This window comes from Bolinopsis microptera, chromosome 4, assembly GCF_026151205.1.
Source record: "Bolinopsis microptera isolate Bmic1 chromosome 4, MBARI_Bmic_1.0, whole genome shotgun sequence".
Taxonomy (NCBI): Eukaryota; Metazoa; Ctenophora; class Tentaculata; order Lobata; family Bolinopsidae; genus Bolinopsis; species Bolinopsis microptera.
The window spans coordinates 15295185-15314082 of NC_087075.1; the positions used below are offsets into that span (position 1 = coordinate 15295185).

General features: G+C 41.4%; 2 protein-coding genes across 2 annotated transcripts in view; both read right to left on the minus strand.

Annotated features, from left to right (window-relative positions):
- Positions 1–18898, minus strand: part of LOC134814249 (30 kDa salivary gland allergen Aed a 3-like) — a 62359-nt gene that overhangs the window by 11028 nt on the left and 32433 nt on the right. The gene's annotated exons all lie outside the window — the stretch shown is intronic.
- The window catches only part of LOC134814024 (proteoglycan 4-like), a 40000-nt gene continuing 22465 nt past the window's right edge, over positions 1364–18898 (minus strand). Inside the window, exons 11-19 of the mRNA XM_063821993.1 lie at positions 17705–17824; positions 16947–17040; positions 16689–16820; positions 16450–16563; positions 15697–16146; positions 14160–14329; positions 13604–13690; positions 3604–3742; positions 1364–3361 (exon numbers count right to left, since the gene is read on the minus strand). Of these exons, the coding sequence (XP_063678063.1) occupies positions 2745–3361; positions 3604–3742; positions 13604–13690; positions 14160–14329; positions 15697–16146; positions 16450–16563; positions 16689–16820; positions 16947–17040; positions 17705–17824 (1923 nt within the window). The 3' untranslated portion in view covers positions 1364–2744. The remainder of the gene's footprint in view (positions 3362–3603; positions 3743–13603; positions 13691–14159; positions 14330–15696; positions 16147–16449; positions 16564–16688; positions 16821–16946; positions 17041–17704; positions 17825–18898) is intronic.

Here is an 18898-nt window from a genome sequence, read left to right on the forward strand (position 1 = left end):
TATAAAACACGGTGCGTGGTGGTAATGGTATAAGACCCAGTCCCAACGTATGGCATGGGTACTGACTTTTGTGTTTCAGCCCCCCCCTGTATTACCGGTATATTTTATATGTTACCGGCGTGTCCTATATATAAAATCACCTAATTTTGAATTTGTTCAATTTTAGGGTTGCTAAAAGGAGAGGGGGCCACAGGAGGGGCTAAGTGCGAAGAAACTGCTGCTAACTGCTGCTCACTGCTGCTGTCGCGCGCGGCCCATAGCAGCAGTGAGCAGCAGTGAGCAGCAGTTAGTAGCACTAGCAGTGAGCAGCAGTGAGCAGCAGTGAGCAGCAGTTAGCAGCAGTTTCTTTGCACTTAACCACCTGCGCCCGGGCGCAGGGGGCGCTTTTTCGGCGGGGGAAACAGCTGCAAAGTTATGCCACTGGTGCCGGAGTTATTTGTTAAGCAGGAAAAACAGCAGGATTATCAATTGTATTTGTAGCTTTATAACCTACCAGGACGCGCGCCGAGTTGGACTCGTCGACGGTCCTTATATTTGAAACAAATCTTTTACGAGTATCACCTGTTAAGATTATCAGAATTTATTTATCCCGGCTGATTATTTTATCCCGGAATTAGTTGTATCACGTCGTGACCCCCACGGTCGTTTCACTATCGTTTTTACGATACAGGCCTACAGGGGGAGCCGTGCACTCGTGCGCGTTATAATTATATTATGACGTGTGATATAAACACTTGCACTAATTTCTTGTCAATGTCATACGTCGTATGATCTGACCCGCCGCGCGCGCGGCGGGTCAGATCATACGACGTATGACATTGACAAGAAATTAGTGCAAGTGTTTATATCACACGTCATAATATAATTATAACGCCGGCACGCACAGTACAGTGCACAGTACAACGTGCACAGCGATTATATTTTAATTTTTCCCGCGACGCGCGAGATAAGCAATAAAAAAGGTTGGCGAGATAAGAAAGGTTGATAATCAATAATAATTTGAGTGCGAGCTGAGGGATTATTATGAAAATAACTCCGAATTCATCCTGTCAATCTACCGCAGAGGTATACAACGGCCGCAGAGGTATACAACTTCTAATTCTATCAACGTCATACATGATGCGATTGCTCGTTTTACCTAGCTTGCTATATTAATATAGTCTACTGCTCGCTTCTCTCACGTACTTCAGGAAGCTTGAAAAGAGCGCCGTGCACAGGGACTGGCGTGCCACTGCCAGTTAATTGGTCATTGTTTGAGTTTCGTAAGTTTCTTTCACCGCCGTATATACTATATATACTTATAGAATGGCGTGCGCGTGCGAAAGGGCTTTTTATACAATTACAAGATTCTCTTCTTGCTTTTAAAATAAATGCGTCAATAAATGCGTTAGCAGGTCTGACTTTCATATATATTCTTACAGTGATAGACTTTATCATATAAATTTATTTTGAACTTAGTAACAATTTCAGGGAATTAATAGAAATTTAAGATTTCTATTCTAATATTCACGTATATTAAATACAATTATATTGTTATGTATCATATGATTTTGTAAACATTGGCCGGTGTACCATAAACCGGCCCCCAAACAACAACAAACAATCACTAACAGTCCATTAACAATGGACAATACAAAATAAAACATGTTTCTCCGTGAAAGTAAAAGTGTTAACTCGAAGAAACTCAAACATACATTTTCCACATATTATCTTCAATGTTTAATTCTAAATTAGGTTCATATTGGAACAACATCTTTCAAATTTATTGATCAGTCAAAAATAATACAATCTACTGATTGTGTCATCTCAGTAAAGTGGTAAATGATATTGATTTCTTACAATCGATTATGGTTGGAAAGTTTCACCTAAAATATATAAACTTTGATTAAACAAGTCCTCATTAAAGTTGAGAAGATAAAATATAGATATACTCCTAAATATACTGGATACCACAATGAACCTTACGGACTTGGCTTCCTGGCACTGTGAGTACAATATAGTTAAAATACAATGGAGCTCCATTTCGTTTTGTCATATTCAATGGATACTAAGGTGCTTCTTTCCACCATTCCGCAAGTAAATCAAATCATCTATTCTGGAAGAAATCTAAACTTTACTCGAACGTCAAATATTTTGTCTTATAACTATAAAAAACATCTGCTAATTGATTACCGGCAAACTGTTCTCAATGTTTTCACTGTTTAACATTTGTCGCAACCTAATATATTACCACGTGGCATGTAATGCCCAAATAAGGTAATGTTCTTATTTGAATCTAGGTAAGTCTAATAGAAGACGGAATTCATTACCAACGACAGATTACGTCCCAAATTGTATATTTTTACAATGCGTATCTTGTAAACTTAGAAAGTAACCTTTGCAATCCTAATATGGTTACAATAACATTACAACGTTAGATACTGAAACATGCTCGCAAAAAGGGATTGAAATAATAAAGACGTGGTACAATATACATGTGTGTGAAAGTGAGCTATTCTAAATCTAGTCAATTAAAAAGAGAAAATAAAAATCAAAGAAAAAGTGTTATTTTTTCATCATATTCTGATCTGGAGTGTAATATCGAAACCATAAAAATGGGCAACTCAGGGCCGACATATAAAGAAATAACACTGTAAAAGAAAATGAAAACGTCTGCCAAAATCGCTGTGTTAAAAGTTCATTAAAACTCTAAGGTTCAGATATCTCAAACTCAAAGACACATAACTGTCTTTTGAAAAAAGGATTCATTCCGCGAAGCTATTGAAAAACTCCAAGGGTTGCTGATTTTTACTGCCCCCTTTCTTCGTTCTGAAACTCGCAGCGTTTCTATTGGGAGTGGTAGCCTTGGTGCGCGCAAAACGCGCACTGCGCGCACGCGAAAACTTAGATTTCTTCCCGTCGTCAGAAGAAGAGGATGACGAAGTAGAAGTCTCTGAATCAGATTCACCCTCATAGACGATAGGACCCTTGAACGGGGTCGTAGGTTTACTACCGGGTTTGCCTCGTCTCGGGGCCACCCTGGGCTTGACTTCTGGGGTAGACCTGGCTGAGTGGTCGGATATCCTGGCCAGTATATCGGGGGTGGAGGAGGGCGTGGCACTGAGCACTGCAATGTCTGGGGTGTTGTTCTTGGGAGTGGGTAACCTGGTGGTGAGGCGGGGAGGGGGTGTATTGGCGGGGGAGGGGGTCCCGGATAGTGTTGGCATACTGCCAGGGATCGTGGGTGTGGATCTCATCGGGATTCCTGACGGTTTGGATTTTGAGTGCACTGAAGAGGAGGCTCGTGTAACTTTCCTCAGTTCCTCCATTCTGGGATCACCTTCAGACTTTGTTTTCAGCGAGGTTGCACGTCTGCTTACACCTAAAATGCAACTGGCTGTTTTAACATTGAAATTGTAGATAGAGTATAAAATGTAACTTAATTGTAACGATCACAGTAGGGATAATTCAATAGCACGTAATCATCGGAAAGGGAATTGAAAATAATTATTCGCATAAAGTGATAGCTTGAAGATACGGAAATAAAACTCCGAAATTTTCGCTATTACTTCAAAATCTTTCCGGTACGGAATAAAAAACCTCACTACATTTCCAGTTACAAACCTTGAGGTGAAAGAAGGGAGCGTGGTGGAGGAATGGGCGGGGCACTGTCCTCCGGATCTTCCTCCGGATCAGGGGGGTCACACTCCGGCTCGGACACCACTCCGGCTAAATTGAGCGAGTCCGGCGGCTGACTTCGTTCCTGGAGGGTAATATTCAGTTAGTCTTACAAAAGTAAAACATTGTTGTGTGACTAAAATGGCAGACCAATAATTTCCTGTTTTGTCAACTATTCCATGGTAATAAACTGTGTTGTTAATAAACTATGTGGTTACTCTGGTTACTCTGAAGCTCTGATAACATTCTGCGAAATCATATCAATTCTGGGTTGACGAGTCAGGAATCAGTATCTAAGCTAATAAAATCATTGTATCTATCATAAAATCCAAGTTCGAATTTTGGAGTTTTCTCGAATTGTAGAGATGAATTTTGACCGTGTGGAAAATATAATGGCTTTCTAAATGGCTCTACTAGTAGCTTTCTAAACTAATAGCTTTCTAAATGGCTCTAATAGCTTTCTAAACTAATAGCTTTTTAAACTAATAGCTTTCTAAATGGCGCCTTGTTGCGAAAACTGAAAACATATTCCGCCATTTTTTACATTTTCTTCTACAACCTCCTACAACCTCATCCCTGCCCCTATAATGGAGTAGATCATGTGTTTTGTAAAAAATTTTAAAGAAATTATTGGTAATTATTGGTAGCAAAGTATTATGCTCTGCCAATTGCAACACTAAAACATTTGACTGTGCTCTGCCAATTGCATCACTTGATTTAACTGAATGTATATAATATACTGTTATATATACATTTTATAAACACATTTTTCCTTTTTTTTACATTTCTAACGTTCACTCTCCCTTATAAATCATGAGATCATAACATTAATCTTCACTAAAAGAGAAACTCTCAAATCATACAGGAAGGCACCATTTCCTTTCTGGTCCAATGTGTTTTTACCATATAAGTTAGTGTTGCTATGGTTACACAAAGTGTTTTCAATTTTATTTAAAGCTCCAAGTTAGAGTTGATATTCCAAAGTCTCCAAGACAAGCTCTTCAGTATCAGTGGGACGAATTAGAATTATAATTAAATTTACACAGCAATCCAATAAGAATACAAATAATTTAAAGAAGCTTCAAACAGCTGTGCATGACATTAAAGTCAGTCGTAAACTGTTAAAAGAATACCCTTCTAAGGACATTAAAACGATGTATTATATACAATATGTATATATACACTATACTACATCCTCCTGTTGAGAACCTGGTAGTGAAGACTTTGTCAACTATGAGCTGGTGTATTCTTACCATGTAAGGTAGTGTTGCTATGGTTACACTACCATATAAGTTAGTGTTGCTATGGTTACACTAGCTAACTAGGTGTATCCTTGTTGTTACGAAGTAGAGTAGAAACAGAGCTTTGTGCGAAACGCTATTTTTGGAAAATTAAATCAACGAAGTACGGTTATTTATTGTGAACGTAATTTAGTACAAACTGGAAACTGAATCAGAATAAAATTTTATTTTTCCGAAACCCGTAATTGGGTAGAGTGAACCGTTGCCAATGTATCGATTCCCAAAACAAAAGGAAATGATATCGATTTGAATTACCGTTCTCAAATGCAAAATGATACCGAGAATGGAATCGGTCGCTCGCTTTACCCCTTTATTCACTGCATGCATTGCGAATCGTAATTTCTAATGAGTTTAGGTTTATCACATCAGTCACACTGTAAATGTAGAAATCTCTTTGGATTGCTTTCGGCCCGATACCTATCGTACTTCGTAATAAGAGCGGTAGTAAGTCTCCGATTAGCTGAGGTTAATCGTTATTGTACCCTACCCGGTATTAGTGCACCTTAATCTATTACAATTATAAGGAAATTATGCTTATTATGTTTACCCACTTTTTATCTGTATTTAGGGATCGTTCACATATTACCGAGGATGGTCTGAGTGAAGCATTCTTTATTCTGACAGGAGTGATGCAGGGAGAAACCTTGGCGCCCTATCGAGTCGAGTCACATATTACGTAATCAGCCGAGGGGGAGGAGGAGGGTTTCCAAATGATTACGCTAGTTTAATTTTGACACAATAGCTATGTGTAAAATTGATTTAACAAACCCTTGATATTATTTACCTGACAGAAGGAATTTAATTTAATGCTGTAGATTGTAGGCCAAAGAGCCCCCATCATCGTGGCCAAGAGAGGTGTTTTCATGTATTCGATATTGTTAACTTTTAAAATGTAATTGTGGGATGCGGGATATGCTGATTAATCATTCTACACTTGACTTTCACGTGACCTACTTCAACCCTAACGCTTACCCAATACCCAATCCTTAACTAGAGACAGAGCATTATATGCTGAAACCATAACCAGTACAAGAAATAAGGCCAACTTCCTAATATGGTCATATCACGTGATCGATACAGTTTTCACCAGTAATGTGGGGGTGATTCGGAATCAGCGTTCAAAAATACATCCATTCAGGTTGGTTTCAACTTTCGGGGCCCTTTATCTCAAAATTGTAGTGTTGAGTGATTTAGCACGCTAGATATGCGCACAAGGATGTGGGTCGTGCGAAGAGGAGGAAGAACACGTGTAACACCAAGTCTGAAGTCAGCTCATCATGATATAAAACACCCGATCACATCACCACCTCATCACCACCAACAACTGGAGACTTTACTGATCTTGAGTTTAGAATAAAAGCAGTGTCCTAACTCCTCCAAAGCCCATTTTTCAGTTTAGTTGTTAATTTGTTTGCTACAAGATGAAGATCATACTGTTTGTGATCGCTGCGGTCCTCCTGCTTCAGGTAATTGTTGCTGAGGAAGAGGAACACACCGCTGCTGAGGAAGGGGAACTCCGCCGCGGAGCTAGGAGACATCACCGCGGAGCTAGGAGACGTCACCGCGGAACTAGGAGACGTCACCGCGGAGCTAGGAGACGTCACCGCGGAGCTAGGAGACGTCACCGCGGAGCTAGGAGACGTCACCGCGGAGCTAGCAGACGTCACCGCGGAGCTAGGAGACGTCACCGCGGAGCTAGGAGACGTCACCGCGGAGCTAGGAGACGTCACCGCGGAGCTATGAGACGTCACCGCGGAGCTATGAGACGTCACCGCGCAGCTATGTCTATGAGATTGAGACGTCACCACGCAGCTATGAGATTGAGACGTCACCGCGCAGCTATGAGACGCAGATTGAGTCCTCAGCGCGAAATGAGACGTCGCCGCGGAGCTATGAGACGTAGACGTCACCGTGCAGCTATGAGACGTAGACGTCACCGTGCAGCTATGAGATTGAGACGTCACCGCGCTATGAAACGTCACCGAGCTATGAGACGTCACCGCGGAGCTAGGAGACGTCACCGCGGAGCTAGGAGACGTCACCGAGGAGCTAGGAGACGTCACCGAGGAGCTAAGAAACATCACGGCGGAGCTAAGAAGCATCACGGCGGAGCTAAGAAGCATCACGGCGGAGCTAAGAAGCATCACGGCGGAGCTAAGAAGCATCACGGCGGAGCTAAGAAGCATCACGGCGGAGCTAAGGAGCATCACGGCGGAGCTAAGAAGCATCACGGCGGAGCTAAGAAGCATCACGGCGGAGCTAAGAAGCATCACGGCGGAGCTAAGAAGCATCACGGCGGAGCTAAGAAGCATCACGGCGGAGCTAAGAAGCATCACGGCGGAGCTAAGAAGCATCACGGCGGAGCTAAGAAGCATCACGGCGGAGCTAAGAAGCATCACGGCGGAGCTAAGAAGCATCACGGCGGAGCTAAGAAGCATCACGGCGGAGCTAAGAAGCATCACGGCGGAGCTAAGAAGCATCACGGCGGAGCTAAGAAGCATCACGGCGGAGCTAAGAAGCATCACGGCGGAGCTAAGAAGCATCACGGCGGAGCTAAGAAGCATCACGGCGGAGCTAAGAAACATCACAGTGGAGCTAAGAAACATCACGGTGGAGCTAAGAAACATCACGGTGGAGATAAGAAACATCACGGCGGAGCTAAGAAACATCACAGTGGAGCTAAGAAACATCACGGTGGAGCTAAGAAACATCACGGTGGAGATAAGAAACATCACGGCGGAGCTAAGAAACATCACGGCGGAGCTAAGAAACACAACAACGGAGCTAAGAAACATCACGGCGGAGCTAAGAAACATCACGGCGGAGCTAAGAAACATCACGGCGGAGCTAAGAAACACAACAACGGAGCTAAGAAACACAACAACGGAGTTAAGAAACACAACAACGGAGCTAAGAAACATCACGGTGGAGCTAAGAAACATCACGGTGGAGATAAGAACCATCACGGCGGAGCTAAGAAACATCACGGCGGAGCTAAGAAACATCACGGTGGAGCTAAGAAACATCACGGTGGAGCTAAGAAACATCACGGCGGAGCTAAGAAACACAACAACGGAGCTAAGAAACACAACAACGGAGCTAAGAAACATCACGGCGGATCTAAGAAACATCACGGCGGATCTAAGAAGCATCACGGCGGAGCTAAGAAGCATCACAGCGGAGCTAAGAAGCATCACGGCGGAGCTAAGAAACATCACGGCGGAGCTAAGAAGCATCACGGCGAAGCAAAGAAACATCACGGCGGAGCTAAGAAACATCACGGCGGAGCTAAGAAACACAACAACGGAGCTAAGAAACATCACGGCGGATCTAAGAAACATCACGGCGGTTCTAAGAAGCATCACGGCGGAGCTAAGAAGCATCACAGCGGAGCTAAGAAGCATCACGGCGGAGCTAAGAAACATCACGGTGGAGCTAAGAAACATCACGGCGGAGCTAAGAAACATCACGGCGGAGCTAAGAAACATCACGGCGGAGCTAAGAAACACAACAACGGAGCTAAGAAACATCACGGTGGAGCTAAGAAACATCACGGCGGAGCTAAGAAGCATCACGGCGAAGCTAAGAAACATCACGGCGGAGCTAAGAAACATCACGGCGGAGCTAAGAAACATCACGGCGGAGCTAAGAAGCATCACGGCGGAGCTAAGAAACACAACAACGGAGCTAAAAAACACAACAACGGAGCTAAGAAACATCACGGCGGATCTAAGAAACATCACAGCGGATCTAAGAAGCATCACGGCGGAGCTAAGAAACATCACGGCGGAGCTAAGAAGCATCACGGCGGAGCTAAGAAACATCACGGCGGAGCTAAGAAACATCACGGCGGAGCTAAGAAACACAACAACGGATCTAAGAAACATCACGGTGGAGCTAAGAAACATCACGGTGGAGCTAAGAAACATCACGGCGGAGCTAAGAAACATCACGGCGCAGCTAAGAAACATCACAACAACGGAGCTAAGAAACATCACGGCGGAGCTAAGAAACACAACGGCGGAGCTAAGAAACACAACGGCGGAGCTAAGAAACATCACGGCGGAGCTAAGAAACATCACGGCGGAGCTAAGAACCATTACCACGGACACGGCGGACCTCATGGCGGACCTCACGGTGGACCTCACGGTGGACCTCACGGCGGACCTCACGGTGGACCTCACGGTGGACCTCACGGTGGACCTCATGGTGGACCTCATGGCGGACCTCACGGTGGCCCACCTCACCATGGCCCACATCACCATGGCCCACCTCACCATGGACAGTAAATTAAATAATTTGCAAATGACTGGACGGACTATTCGCTTGTGTGAATGATTTGTGAACGACTGTTAATTGTATATAATAATTTTGCTAATTGTATATAACATATTATAGAAAGATTTTTGATTGTTATACTTGTCATATTTTTGAATTTTCTTCTCCAAAAAATTAAATTCAGGTACAAAATAACCTACACTTTGACAACTTGGAAACAATCACCACATGGCAGCTGATCAATTGATTCTAGCAGCAAAAAAATTGCCCTCTTCTGTAGCGAAACCAGGTACTCTGTATACAAGGAGGACCACTTCACTAACCCTATATCAATTTGATTAAATTCAAGATCAGCTAAAATCGGGAATTAAATCTAGAGTTTAATGTCTGCCGACAACAAAATTACGAAATTGTGACTGAAAATATGACTGACGAAATTATTTCCTGCAAAAACGATTTGCAGGAAAGATGATGGAATTTATTAAAATATAATATTATATTAATTATCAATATTAAATATAATACATTAATACACGTTAGTACATGATTATAATTTCCAAAGTACCAACCCGGCCAACTCCATGGAACCCGGACTACACATGTATTGCTTCTCATTTAAATATTAATTAATCATTATACGTTAAAACCTAGGCATGCAAACCGTAGTCCGAATGTTTGATTTCAGTGAAGGACTGTGCAGTTTAATACATTAACATTAATTAACATTAACGTTCTCGTATAATTTACTAGTATGTAGAGGCAAGCTCACGTTATCATGTACAGTGTAACTGTAACTTTGCCTGTTGGCGCCCCCCGGCCCCCACCAAAAAAGCGCCTCCCTGTTGGCGCCCCCTCCCCTTTTGGCGCTACTTCCTAAACTTGGACAAATTAGGTGATTTTAGAGGGTAAGCCGGTAAAATCTCTAAAAAAGTGTGTTTCTAGATCTAAACGCGCAGTTTTGCTAGTACCTCATTTAAGTTTTTCAAAATTGTCCCACATTCAAACGACGATTTGGCACTCCCTAAGATGGCGCCCCCCCCCCCATCAACATGAAAATTGATGACTTATCCTGTGTCTATCCTTAACACGTGACGCTCTGCAATCCCGTCCTACATTTTGACGACTTGGAGAACTTTTTTGAACAATTGCATAATGCATATTATATATATTATTCTAGCAGCAAAAAATACTATGTATTGAGCCCTATCGAGGCCACACCGGTATTCTGTCCCACAACTTATCTTTTGTTTAGTTTTCTTATCGCATTTCCGAGTAAGCCATACAGCTTCATTTCTTGTAAGAGATGAAATAAACCAATTTTACACGCGTTGCTTATCTTTTGTTATGATTATTTATCTTATAGTAGATAAATTGTACATTTAAATAAATGTGCTGCTGATTATATAACCGAGCTAGGAAACTCGGAGCTAACTATTGGGGTTGGTGTTGTTACCACATAGTAATAATATTAGGGCCTAATATTAGGATTACCCAATAATATTACTAATACTATACCTACCATGAAGAGGCATGATATTACGTGAGTCTCGACCCTAATCCGTGAGGCTGTGAGGCCGAGGGAATCAGATCCAGTGAGCCAAGCCTTAGATCCAGTAATCCGAACGTTTGAGCCGCTAAGTCGAAAAAGTTAGCCAGTAAGCCGAAACTTACAGAAGCCAATTCATGAGTCTAAATCAGTTTATAAAATATAAATACTGAATTTTGACTCGCTCAAAGTGAGTCTAGGGTTATGAGTATATACTCGAGTATATACTTCAAGAGAGGCGTTTTCTTGTATTAAATATTATCAACTAACCGAGTGCAATCATACGATGCACATTGCACACTAGGAAGCTTATCTTTCAGAAGTGGATACGCTCCGTACATTAGCGTACCCGGAAACGGATGCTCACTAGGAAGTTTATCTTTCAGAAGTGGGTACGCCTCGTAGTACGGAGCGTACATTAGTCCGTACATAAGTGTACCGGGAAACTAATTTAACGGGAAATATTTGATGAATCGAATCTTTATAATAAATTCGGGATCCACTCGAGCAGGCTGCTGGGAACGCTTGGCTATAAGTACCGGAAAGAAAGCCAGGAACTGGGAAGAGAAGGCAGAACATTACACGTGTACATTGTATATTGTGTACATTGTGTACATTGTACCACTACCAGCTCAAAATACCAAGTCTCAATTGAGCTCATCCTGTTAAAACACCCGAGTTTATTAATAACTACCCCCAACTGGAGACTTTACTTATCTGGAGACTTTGAACTATAAGAACCGTCCTAACTCCTCTAAAGTCCATTATTCACTTGAATTGTTAATTTGTTTGCTACAAAATGAAGATCGTACTGTTTGTGATCGCTGCGGTCCTCCTGCTTCAGGTAATTGTTGCAGAGGAAGAGAATAAATACCGGACCAATGTCTCCAAGTACAAGAAGCAAGTAGCAGCGTACTCAGCCAAGAGGAAAGCGTTCAAAGCGAGGAAGGGGGCGGCGTTCAAGAAGATGAGTACATCAAAGGCACAATTTACCTCATATAGGACGACGTACATATCATCCAACAAGAAGCAAGCAGCAGCATCTGCCAAGTCACTCAAAGCTCTAAAGGCTATGAAGGCTAGAAGCACCACCTGTATGAACACCATCAAGGCTTACAACAGACAGGTGAAAGCTTACAACAAGCAAATCAGGGCCCAAAGAGTCCAGCAGAGAAAGAGCAGGGCAGTGTACCTGGCACGGTACAGCGCGTACAAGAAGTCCGTCACTTCATACAACAACGCTAACAAGTCGTACTACAGCTATAACACCAGGTATACCCAGGCTAACAGCCGAATGGTCGCTAACCAGAAACTGTATGCTAAATACCAGGCCGCAGTAAAGGCGGCTGCAGCTAAGAAGGCAGCTGCAGCTAAGAAGGCAGCTGCAGCTAAGAAAGCAGCGGCAAGAAAGGCAGCTGGACATGGCGGACATGGACATGGTGGACCTCCTCATGGCGGACCTCACGGCGGACCTCACGGCGGACCTCATGGCGGACCTCCTCATGGCGGACCTCACGGCGGACCTCATGGCGGACCTCACGGTGGACCTCATGGCGGACCTCACGGTGGACCTCATGGCGGACCTCACGGTGGACCTCATGGCGGACCTCATGGCGGACCTCCTCATGGCGGACCTCACGGTGGACCTCATGGTGGACCTCACGGTGGACCTCACGGTGGACCTCACGGTGGACCTCACGGTGGACCTCATGGTGGACCTCACGGCGGACCTCATGGTGGACCTCATGGTGGACCTCACGGTGGACCTCACGGTGGACCTCATGGTGGACCTCACGGTGGACCTCACGGCGGACCTCACGGTGGACCTCATGGTGGACCTCACGGTGGACCTCACGGTGGGCCTCACGGTGGACCTCATGGCGGACCTCACGGTGGACCTCATGGCGGACCTCACGGTGGACCTCACGGTGGACCTTATGGCGGACCTCACCATGGCCCACCCCACCATGGCCCACCCCACCATGGCCCACCCCACCATGGCCCCCACCATGGTCCCCACCATGGACAGTAAATTAAATATTTTACGAATGACTGGACGGACAATTCACTTGTGTGAATTAATTGTGAACGACTGTTAATTGTATATAATAATTGTTAATTGTATATAAACATTAAAAGATTTCTGAAATTTCCTCATCAACAATTTGAATTGATGCAAAAAATAACCAACATTTTGACGACTTGGAGACTTTTTTGAACAATTGCATAATGCATAGTATATATTATTCTAGCAGCAAAAAATATGTACTCTCATGTATAGAGCCCTATCGAGGGCATGCGTACATTGTATTCTAGAAAGGAGGACCACTTCAATTAAATTCCATTCCGAAACTACAGCCATTAATTACGGTGAACTATAAGGACCTAAGGTGAATGATACAAATCATCTGATATTATAGATTCCCGGATTACGTGATTATCACGGTCTGACGGTCTGACTCCTACATTGCGGCATGTTTGCTCACGTGTAACAACCTCCTGTTTCTACGCTAAAATGAAGTTAGAATTTAACAATGCTGTTAAATTCGCACTAAACGTATTATTCGAATTAAATTTAGAATTTAAAGTTAAAGTCCTATTTGAAGCTGCACTTCCCTTAAAACAAACCAAAATTATAATTTATTTGCTCAACAGTGATTGGTTGATCTCCGTCACTTGCTGAAACAACGTTTCGCTTTTTCAGTAGTACCAAATAGTATTTATCGATCAATCTCATTGGCATATCAATCGTTAAACTGTTAAATTAAGTAATCGAATAATTATTTAATCGACTAATCAATTTAATTAATTAGTTAATTACCGTGTTGTCATCCTCTGTCTCCCAGCTACCCTCACTCTCCCATTCATCTTCCACTTCTTCTTCTTCCTCCTCTATCTTGCCAAAATCTAAGGGATGACGATTTATCATTTCATCAAGGATTATGAAGGAGCACACGTGACAAAACAGGGTTTAACTGAGCCGCGCAACAGCTGAATATTCATGAGCAGAAGTGGTTAGGATAATTAAGAATGCGAGAAGGAGATGTTGTTCTCAGTAATCACAAATCTGAACTGCCGATTTGAATTCACTTTACTAGTCCCTATATGATAACCTTATCGGAAGTTATTTGACCGGACATTGCGTAAACGGACATAATTTTGAACGGACATTAAAATGAACGCCCAAAGGCATTCATTTAATATATTTAATTTAACTACCTTGTCGGACTTTATTTGAACGGTCATTAAAATTAACGCTAGGGCCTCTAGCGTTCAATTAATGTGCGACTATGTAATCAATTGAGCAGCGTACCGACAAGTTTTAGCATGTAAACCTACAAGACTTTGCTCAGGAATATTAATGCCCACTAACCAAGTTCATCTTCTCCCTTTTCCTCTACTTCCTCTTCCTTTACCTCTTCCTGTTCCTCTGTCTCTTCCTGTTCTTCCTCCTTGACAACAGTAACAAGGCTAGTTGTGGGCGTGGCTTCCACTGTGAGATCAGGTAGAGATGTGACGGGAGATTCGGTTTTAACACTAGTGGGCTCTGTGGAATGTTATAAATAACATAATATTATGTATATAATATACATAATATTCATTATGTATATATATACATAATATTATGTATATTATGTATTATATATACATAATATTCGGTTTTAACACTAGTGGGCTCTGGGGAATGTTATATATCTTAAATAATGATTGTTTGATAATTATTATCAAATGATAATTTAACTGGATTGTTAATCGAGAATTATCTATAGTAAATAGTGAAATGAGATAAGAAGAAGAGAGATAACATTCAAAGGGAGATAAGAGAAGATAGCAAGCGATCATTTTTAGCAAAAACAGGGGTCATCGATGACAAATGATGGCACAATGATTTTACTCAGCCAATTAATTAATTATATCATTACTTCATTAAGTACAATCAATTCTCGGTACTAGTGGTAAGTTGCAACTGTATTTAATATATTTGTTTATATAAGTTGAAATTATTGTTCTTGCTATTTCATGCTGAATTAGATTGGATACAAAACAATAAATAAATTCCGTCTAATTGAAGAGCGCAGATTATTTTTAATCATTATTAATCGACTATTTTGTATCGGAGATAAAAATATTGTTAGTAACTGAAGTCAGCAGTGAGATGAAGAAAACAGAAAGATATTAAATGGGTTAAAGGCTAAGAATAAAACTCAGTTTTTACCTTACGAAACTAATGAAGATAATGCTATGGCTGTAATCTAATCACACATCACCACTGTTGTAGCAGTGATATAATGCTGCAATGAGAAAGTGATCACAAGTCACGCGATCACGTGATATGATCACGTGATCAGATACCATATAAGAAGGACATGAGGAGCTGGAGTAGCACACGAAATGGGAACGCTGCCAAGCTTCGTACACCACGCTCTAGGGACAGTTCAAAATAGTGGGGCAAAAAATAGTGGGGCAAAAAATAGTGGGGCTTAAATCTTTACATAAGGGAATTTGAATAATGTTCCGTTTTTAATGAAATCCTTAGACATATTATTGTTATTCGGTTTAGATTTCTTAAATTATCACCACAATGGTTAGAGCAGCCAAAAATAATCAATGAGCAATACACAACTGTGTGGACCACTGCTGGATAGCAAATACAGTTTTTTAACCTTAGCGGTTAGTCAGGCCATGGTTATTGAAAATATATGAATTGAATGCAGACATGTAGTTAAATCCTCCTAAATTGGACCCGTTAACCTATTTCACTCTCAGATTGGATTAACCCATCGGTTTTCAGACCGGAATTAATTTAGAAGCTCTATGATTCACCGATCAAATATCCGAATAAATACGAAAAATTAGTCCTTCTAAATTACTAATAAGTAATAATTATACTAAATTAATTATGTGCAAGTTTACCTGGAGGGGTAATTTTACGTGGAACAGGTATCCTGCTGGTGACCTTGGTCTTATTCTGAGTAGGAGGCTTCAAGACAGGTGCCAGGGTCCTCTGCGGAGGCAATGGACTCGACTTCGGACTCGGTTTGGAACTCTCTTTTGGATTTTTATGGACATTGGAGTTTGCTGAAGCTTTGTTTGTCAAGTCTTTTTTGGGATTGTCTTTTCCATTATCAGGTGGGGTTTCTTTTTCCAAGTTTTGTTTCATCTCACATTCAGACTGAAGGGTTTTTGTGCCTATTTTTGAAGACTCTTTCTCACTTGAAAGCGGACCAAGATCGGATGGAAGGGAACCTTTATTCGCAGCTACTTGTTCAATTTCAGCGATAGCTTCTAAGTTTGAAGTGAGTCGACATCCTTTTCCCTCCAGGTAAAGGGGTATAATTTTGCGGGAAGGAGGAATAAGGTTTTCTGAAAAACAAGATAAGAAGAACATGCAGCAGATAAGAAAGGAACAAGCATTTTAGCGGTAATTAGCAGCTAATTAGCGGTAAACAGAACTAATTAGCAGAATTAGCAGCTAATTAGCAGTAAACAGCACTAATTAGCAGAATTAGCATGCAGCATATTACAACAACGAGCAGATATTCAGTGCTTTTAGAAGTAAAGGTTATAGATTGTAGAAGCACATACAGGTCTGACCAGAAACACAAGAAAAGGTTTTCTGACAGGCGAAACACAAGGAAATGTTTTCTGGCAGATGATATTTCCTACCTTGGATCATGATATCGTTTACAGTATCCTCAAACTCCTTCATCACGTCCTTCTCCGAACTGGTCATGGCTGTATCGTTCAGTGAACTTGGAGTGTTGTTATCTTTTGATAAACCTGAGGATTTTCGATTAGTTTTATAGTACTAATATCAGTGATATTAGTGGGCATTGCTATTGGATATGTGGACTGCAAGATTACAAGAAGGTTATCAAACCAGGGTGGGCCATTATTAATATTACCATTAGTGCCGTTAGTGATTCTAACAGAAGCAGCTTTGTTTTCAAATGATAGAGGAGACATAGGGGGTGTATCACGTGACATCTGTTTTAGCGGTTTAGAGGGCGTCGAGGAAAAGGACTTCTGCAGCAACGCTGAAACAAGAGACAATTAAAGGAAACCATTCGAGCACCCACAATTAAACTTGTAGTTCCACAATAAATGTTCAGTTAAAGAAAACAGAATATTTCCTTGCGTTTTACAGTGATTAAACTAGTTACCATCGTTGATGATGAGGCTCAATTTGCTGAGGACCATCACAGAATCTTCAACTGACACCTTGGGGCCTAGCAGGTCGATTCCATTCATAGACACCTGAAGAAAGGGATGTTAAGGCTGTACACCCTCTTATAATCAAGGATCTGAGAATATTCCCGTAGAAAAGTCTTCCACCCGAGGTTTGAGGAACGGCTCAAGGGCCCCTTCAGGATCAAATTTGGCTTGGGTAGACTTTCTGAATATGGGGCAGTTTTGCGCAATTGACCACGCCCTTTTTTAGCGCTTTCGCGACTTTAAAATCAAAATAACTCCGCTTCTAATTTATTAAGGGATCGTTCACATTTCACATCAGCCAGCTTTAAGGAAGGGGTTCGGGAAAAATTAACCTTCTAGCGAAATTTCTATACAATAGCTAATTGCGTAAAAAAGGCTCACGAATGGTTCCTTAGCAACTATATAATAATTAGTTACAAATATTTTCTATGGTCTAAACAAATTGAAAAGGTCGGGCCTTTTTTTAGTTTAACGCTGTCCAACAGGACTGATATCTAATTCAAAACATTAGTCGCAAATTTAACAAAGAATGAAATTTTGAAGAAAGATTATGAAACATTTTGAAAGAAATATGAAACATTTTGAAAGAAATGTGAAACATTTTGAAAGAAGTGTGTGCACAAACAGTTGTAATATTACTAATATTACTAATATAACTAATATCACTAATATTACTAATATCACTAATATTACTAATATAACTAACATGAATGTTGTTCTCGTTAGGATGGTCCCCGCTAACTACTGACTCCAGGGAACCGAGAGCTCCAAACTTAGCGTAACAAACTGTCGGTAACGGTACGTCCTCCGAGCGTAGTATTGACTCCTGGAAATAATGTTATTATTAGTTATGTAATTATGACTGATTATTAGTTTGTATAATGAGTTTTAATGTATTTAACTTATCATAAATTAATTAACTTATTGATAATGTCAACACTGATAAGTAATGTATGTACTGATTGTTGAATATTGATGTACAGCCCATGCCATGGTACATAATACATATTATATACCATTTTTTCTAGTAAAATGATAAAATCAATGGTGATGTGCGTAAAATGGCACATCACCACGAGGATTCAGGTCCTTGGGGAGTGGGGACCGTTAACATATTAAGTAATCACTTTTTGGACAATTTTTGACCCTCCCGCCTCCGTAATCAGTTTTACATGTATATACTTTAGTAGCAGGGAGTAGTTGAGTGTGCACTTCGATTTATACGATTTCTGACAACACAGGGTTGTAGGGACTCTGGGCGGAAGATGAATATTTGAAATTCCAACAGCATCTTGTACCCTTCATTGTGCTGATTCCGGGAAGCATTATCTTTACACTCTCATCATTCTGTAGAATGAGATATCGTTCATTTAAAATTGGGTAAGTATAGGCCTGTCAAGGATTGCAGCCCAATTAAGACCTGATCAATTGCAGCTACTCGTGCCATAGAAGGGATAACTGAGGTCACCTGACAGTCGGTCCTATCACGTGACCGCTAAACCTATCACGTGACCTTGATTCGTAAATCCTCGGGCACGTGATCACATTCGTAACGTGTCGTATGCCGACTAGGATATTTTGTGACGTCACCAGAGCTCAAGCTACTTGATCGGGCCTTATATGGAATAATATAGCTAATATAGTGTATCGCGTGTAATTGGATCCAATTATAGGAGCTGAGCGCTCATTTATGACAGCATCTGGTATCACCTTCTGAAACCCAGCAGACAGCTGGCCCAGAGAATCGAAAATAGAAGGATTTTTTATTGATGAAAATCGAAGCGAAAACCTTGTAACCCTATGTTTTCGAGGACGCTGAACAAGAAAAATGCTCAGTTAAAATACTATCTAAAGATGTAATGTCTGATACAGTAATTTAATCAACAAGCCAGACAAGGCA